The sequence below is a fragment of the Pygoscelis adeliae genome, unplaced genomic scaffold, assembly GCF_000699105.1.
Source record: "Pygoscelis adeliae isolate BGI_AS28 unplaced genomic scaffold, ASM69910v1 Scaffold282, whole genome shotgun sequence".
NCBI lineage: Eukaryota > Metazoa > Chordata > Aves > Sphenisciformes > Spheniscidae > Pygoscelis > Pygoscelis adeliae.
Window position 1 is genome coordinate 2,273,934 of NW_008824352.1, and position 6,828 is coordinate 2,280,761.

Below are 6,828 nucleotides of genomic sequence, written 5' to 3' on the forward strand. Positions count from 1 at the left end.
TCCCCAGGCACGCTGGCAGGCGGCTCAGAGGAGCCCTTTCAGATGGAAAGCGGGGCAGCTGCACCGCACGGGGCTGGACATAGGGTTTCCATTCGGTCTTTATTCATCCAACAGGCAAATACCACCCTGGCAGCACCGTGAGGCTCCACAACTGAGCAAGGATGCAAAGACAGTGGCCAAACACCCTCTTCTCCGCGACCGCCGTTCGCAAGGGCCGCAGGGGCTTTAGGTTTACTTAGTGCTTCACGCTGAAGGCTTGCAGGGAGCAGAGGATTACTTCACGTGTGTTTGGATTGTAGGGCTACAGGGCAGGACGGCAGCTCAGCCCAGGCGGCGCTGAAGCCAGCATTCCCTCTACCCCTGCCATTTGCTGCAGAGGGCAGCTGGAACTACGAACGCCAACCTTTTTCCACCTGCATTTCAACATTCACAGTATGACGCTGGCAATTAGAAAACATGACATTGCAGATAATGTTCTTCCCTCTGTTATCACGCCGAGGAACCTTCTGCCACTTAGACTTCTTTCCCCAGCAAGCAGAGGAAAGGGGGCTCAGCGTCAGCCCAGCACAACTGTCCCTGCACTTCCAGGATCCTGCCGGTACAAGAGCAGAGCGTGACGAGCAACCTGGGAACTGCAGCTCCAGCCCACGAGCTCAGCACCTCCCGCCAGCACTTCAGCTGCGACGCAAGACCTGCTGGAGGCAGGGCAGGAGAGCAACAAACCCACCCACGGTTCAGATCGCTACTTCGGCCAGACTACTGCCGCGTGAAGAGTGCACAGACGGTCCCTGCTCATGGTCCAGGAGGACGATGTGGTTGGTTTGGGGTATGTAGGAAGAGAAACTATAGCCTGTTTCTTACCCGAGGAGAGTACCAACAGCTGACAGATGGGGAACATGGGGTTGGGTTTTGACGTTACAGGAGGTAGCAAGGGTTGGGAGTGAGGGTTACAGAAGGCACTTTTCATTAGCTAGGCTCTGCTGCATCGGGTTTCTGCAGTCTGGCCTCAGCTCTGCCCCGGCAGGGATGGAGGGGACAAAAACACCCGGTCCCAGAAGTTTTCTTATGGTTAGGCTGATTAAAAAAAAGTGAGAGAGAATGTATTTGACATCCAACTCTGGACGCTGCTGCCTGTTCAGGCTTTTGCTGACCCATCCTACCCATGCAGCCACCCCACGGGCAGGACGATCTGTGCTGCCCACCCAGCAGCCTGCTGGAGGCAGGTCTCTGCCCAGCCGACATGCAGTACAGCGTGCCGTTACACTTGCCACGCTGGCAGCTCTCGCCGTCCACTTCGCACACTGGCCCCTCTGTACAAAACAGTTGAGCAAATGTAAGTACACCGGGAGTTGGTGTTGGGCCTGGGGGTCTCAGGCCACATCCAACTTTGCAAGTAGTGCAAGATGCTATGAATAATGAAACAACTGCTGCCACGGCCTCGCTAATGGCTCTGGCCACACTCTAGTCTGACCTTGTGGATCAAATCATTTCAGCAATGCCCGCTTGCATTGGGCGGCAAGGTTTTGGTAGCAGGGGGCTGCAGGAGTGGCTTCTGTGAGAAGACACCAGGAGCTGCCCCCATGTCGGGCAGAGACAGTTCCACCCAGCTCCAAGACAGACCCACCGCTGGCCAAGGCCGAGCCCATCAGTGACGGCAGTAGCGCCTCTGTGATAACGTATTTAAGAAGGGGAAAAAACTGCTGCACGACAGCAGCTGGGAAACAGGAGTGAGAATATGTGAAAGAAACAACCGTGCAGACACCAAGGTCAGTGAACGAGGCGAGAGAGGAGGTAGAAAAGTCAGGGAAGAAGGGAGGGGTGGAGGAAAGGTGTTTTTAGGTTTGTTCTTATTCCTCATTATCCTGCTCTGTTTCATTGGCAATAAATTCATTTCCCCGAGTCTGTTTTGCCCGTGACAGTAACTAGTAAGTGATCTCCCTGTCCTTATCTCGCCGCACAAGCTTTCCATCGTATTTTCTCCCCCTGTCCTGTTGACGGAGGGGGAGAGACAGAGCAGCTTGGTGGACACCTGGCCAAGGTCGACCCCCCACACTACTCTGACCAAGACAAGGGTCAGTGCTGGTGTTTGCCAGATCGTAGGCTCTCTGCCGCTAACCTTGTTCCCATCAAGCAGCACGTTCGAGAATGCCCGCTCCCACTGCATTAAGCCACACAACACTTCTATTTAGGGCTGAAGACCTTGCTGGCATCTAATTAACACAGATTCTGCAATTTATTGCACAGCAAGACTGCAACACAATCAGATACGACACAGCATTAATTCTCATCCCAGGTCTCCAAAAGGCCCAGCCCCAAGTGGCATCAGGAAACACTTGTGAAGGAGAGCAGCTAAAAGCCTGCAGTGCTCCCCAGCAGTAACCAGCCAACAGGTTGCCCAGAGAGGTGGTGGATGCCCCATCCCTGGAAACATTCAAGGTCAGGCTGGACGGGGCTCTGAGCAACCTGATCTAGTTGAAGATGTCCCTGCCCACGGCAGGGGGGTTGGACCAGATGACCTTTAGAGGTCCCTTCCAACCCAAACTATTCTAGGATTCTATGATCCTGTGCAGCCCTCCTCAAACAGCAACATCCATGAAGGGGGTTGTTAGAAACACCTTTCTCGCCACAGATTTTTTTCCATTTGTTTCCAATGCTTTAATACGCTTCCTCGTGTTAAAAGGGCACAGCTACTCCCATGAGGCCAGCAAGACATGTTTGGGCAGCTCAAGTTGCCCAAGTCGCATGTAGAAGGTGGTGTAAATTAAAACTAACTTAATAGGAATTCACTGCAGTGAAGGTCTGCCACAATTTAAAGGTAGCTTTCTGCTTGTTCTGCCTCAACCCACAGCAATACCAGTTACACAGTAATGTTAATAACAACTCATATACATCTCTATTTCTGTGTACTTTGTTTCAACTCTCCTATATTTTATGCAAAGTCCTTCAAGACTTACTTCATCAAGGTAGTTCACCCCTGAATTTTGGTAATTACACAACAGATTTGATACAGAATTTCAGATAACAGAGCCAAAGTGTGAGTACGTGGTGTCCCCTGGGACGGTGGATACAGTGCCTGCCTACAACAGTATCAGTCCTGCAGGTGCAGAGGTGCCTCAGTTGACACGCGAGGTTTCCTGTCACATCACTGTGAACCAAAATGCTTAAGTTTAAATGCAGGCTGCAAGACTGAGCAGCCCGTGTGTGAAGTCAAGCTCAAGAATATTTCCATTACCACTTTATTAAAAACATTATCAGCTTGGATTTTTGCCAAAATAATTTACACAGTAGAAGTATCCCACACAGAAAAAAGTTACACAACTCTGCTGCCTGATGTTTGGTGTATTTCACAGGAGACAGTTTCCCACACTTCTGGATGAGATTTGGTAAGTGCCTGCTACAGGTACATACAGCTGTTGCATCCCACCTCCAGCAGCCTACTGTGTCCTAAACGCGCTCACCACAACTTCTCTGCTAAGAAAGTACCAAGAAACAAGGCTCTGCCTTCTTGCCCATTAAGACTCCTTTCCCTGCTAGCACACCACTGTCTCCAGGCCACCGGCCGTGCATCCAGCTTCCACAGGGAACAGCAGCCTGGGCAGAGTGCAGCTGGTGGCGGATGCCGAGGACGGCTGTGCTGAACTCCAACAGCCGGCACGACTTTTCTTCCACATAAAAAACAGTTATTAAAAAACCCTTTCCCTTGAGAAATAGTTTGGCTCAACCCAACACCGACACCCCAGAGCTGGTGACAGGGAAAGCATCCATAAACGAGTCCTGTGCTACAGATTTCACTTCGTGCCAGTTTTCCCTGAGGGAGATGCTCTTCATCCTTACACACAGAGGGACTCATCAGCTGTGGGCTGGGCCTCAGTCTCTTTGGGAGCTCATCATGAACCAGCCAAAGCACTCCCTGCATTTCCACTCTCCTCGGGGAACGTACATCCTTCCTGCAGCCAGGCCAGAGCATTTCAATGATGCAAATGAAAACACACCCAGGCACTGCTATGGCTGTCTCTGCTCACAGTCACTTCTTGCTTGGCTTCACAGAATGAGTCTTCCTTTCCAAGAAACTCGTCACCAAGTCCCCCTGTCTTCTTAGCACAGTGCTGAGGCCCAGCGATATCACTAGGTGAAAGACTTAGCCATGCTTACCATATGATCAACTCCACATGCAACATCCACCACCTCACCGGGAACAGTCACCTGGATCAGACACACACAGAGTGGATTATTTCTCAAGCTGGTACTTTGCACCTGATACTTCCTATTTCTCATCCTCCTTCTGCTTAACATGCCGGCTGGTTTCACAGGGACTTGTACCTATGAAAGTGCCATCTTGAAAACGCACAGAAAGCAAGATTCAGCACCAGACACGTTTGTGCATTGAGCTGTGAAATATTCCCTTTCTCCCTTCACAGAAGCACGTAAACCTTCGGAAGGACAGAAAGAGAGGTCTCACTAGCAGACAGCGAGGAAACTAGCCTCAGCCCATCTGTTCAGCAGCAGAAACAGCACGACCAAACAGAGAGTAATCCAGACAGCAGGAAGAGGATCTGCCCAAGCACCACAAGGATTTGCACCACAAGGATTTGCCTCCTCTCTCATCAGCAAGGACTGGAACGAGGCAAAAGCTCAACTCAGCCTAAGGCAGTTTTTGCTTTGATGCTAAGCAGACCCAGCTCACTCACTAGTGTAATTATAGCTCTTCCACTAAAAGTTGACTCCAAATTCAAGGAGAGCAGAGGCTACAAGTGGAAGTTTTCCTTAGAGCTAAGGGAAAGGAGAGATGGCCAGTTCTAGGGCAGGAGGTCACAGACAAGTACCCTGGTAACTGCCCTTGTTTCGGTACATTGCCGTAGTAATGTCAGACAGGAGCTGGCTGTTTGAGGGAGCATAATTCTCTGTGTCCACACTTAGGGGAACCTGGACGTGCCACGTTTGGTGAATTCAGAGGCTCCACTCAGCCACAGCAGTGTGATTTTAGGCAAATGCTCCACATGCCAGAGAAACACATCCACTGCAAGTTCAGACACACAGAAAAGGACTCCAGGGTGGTCCAACTGATTGCCTCCCTCCTCTCCTACTTGGCCTTCATGGAGACTGGGAACATCTGTTAGGCTGAGTGCTGAACTCCGGAGCCAAAGCCTCTTCTACACCCACAGAGTCTGGCTCTCAGAGCCATCTGAGAGAAGGGAGTGGAACTGGAAGTGTTGCGAAACAGCTACGAAAACAGTTCAGTGGCTAAGGATCTCCTACTGTAACTACACAGGCAGTCCAGTGACCCACCACCACAGCTGCCTGACTTGGAAAAGGAGCAGGGGAAGGCAGCCCACTGCTATGTGGACCTGCTGCCACTATAGCCTGACCACCATGACCAAAACGTTCACCTAATTTAGACGTGTCATGCAAGTCTTTTGGGTCACAGATGACCAATACTGGTGGTTTTCTTTGCAGCACGTACGAAAGTGAAGTGCAGATTAGAAGGGGAGGGAAGAGGCAGTAAGGGGCAGCAAGTAGAAGACCGTGGATAGGAGGAAGATAAGAACTGTTCAGAAGTGATGGCACAGCACCAGATTTTGCTTTGGGATCTGAAATCTATACTGAAATAGCAGAATCAGAAGACCCAAAAAATTTACTCAATACCTCCCATCTCTAAGCAGGCTAGGCAAAGATCTCTGGAAAACAAAGCAGTTCTACAGTCATCTTAGGCTTCCCCTTCTTACAAAATTACTCAACAAAACTATGCAGCATATGATGTTTCTTGCCCTCAGGATAACAAAGACTAGCTAAAGAATACACTCTTGGCCTTAATACCACCGTCCTTACCCTCCATGGGAAATATTGGTCTTCCATTCTTCCAGTTCCCAGGCACCCTCTTAGATTCTTGCCCCATACAAACAGTTCTCCTCTGTCTATACAGGAAAAAAAAAAGAATAAAAAAAATAGGGCATAGTCATTAAAAAGGAAGAATTCTATTTGTGATGCTGGCAAGTGTGGCTACAGTGCTTCTGGGAACATGAAGGGTTATACATGCAGTATGAAAGCCATTGAGTTTAGTTCCAAGTACAATAAATGTACTTGTGCTTGGGGAAAGTGATGCCTAATGAGCAGGACAAGCAGCAAGTTCTGGGCACAAGTCTTTGCTTCCCCCTCTTACTGCTCTTGCTTTGGAATTTTATTTGAAGAAAGAGTGCAGCAGAAGAGATTCCAGGGAATCGTTTGTGGTGAAGTGAACCGTTTGTGCTGGAAGTTAGACAATTACAGCTGACCCACACCAGCTATCAACACAACTGGGGAAAAAGAAAAAAACTTGCGTTCAACAGAGTTGGAGAGTTTTAAGCCCCTCAGCAAAATATGTAGATCTCAGAAGTGTTTAGATCAGCCCCACAGCAGAGACAACCAAAACACAGTCTACAGTATAAGTACAATTTAACTGGAATGCAGTTTCTAACGCTTCCTGAACAGCAGGGGGAGACCAGTTACAAGCACCCCGTAACCTGACCGATAGTGTTATGCATACCACTTCCCCAGGAAGGACCAAGCACGTTGGCACCTGGCACTTCCCATTAGTAAACTATTACTTTTGCTATCGAGTACATGGGTTTTCTGTGCTGCTGCCCTCTGCTGCCCATTTTTAAGTGGCTTTCAAATTCAAAGCTTTCTTTAAAGGCTGGGTGTACATACCAGAGTATCATACCCTTTACACATTAAATGTGCAGGTCTTCCCACCTCAGATTGCTAACTGAATTGGTCAGAAGAGCCACGAAACCCTGACATCTAGCTCCGATTTAGACTCAGTTTTAGCTTGTTCATTTATCACATAAATTC

General features: G+C 49.4%; 1 protein-coding gene across 1 annotated transcript in view; it reads right to left on the reverse strand.

The window, feature by feature from the left end:
* Nucleotides 1-2,905: 2,905 nt before the first annotated feature.
* The window catches only part of WBSCR16 (Williams-Beuren syndrome chromosome region 16), a 16,659-nt gene continuing 12,736 nt past the window's right edge, over nucleotides 2,906-6,828 (reverse strand). The window contains exons 10-11 of the mRNA XM_009319306.1: nucleotides 5,827-5,912; nucleotides 2,906-4,203 (exon numbers count right to left, since the gene is read on the reverse strand). Coding sequence (XP_009317581.1) covers nucleotides 4,126-4,203; nucleotides 5,827-5,912 — 164 coding nt within the window. The 3' untranslated portion in view covers nucleotides 2,906-4,125. The remainder of the gene's footprint in view (nucleotides 4,204-5,826; nucleotides 5,913-6,828) is intronic.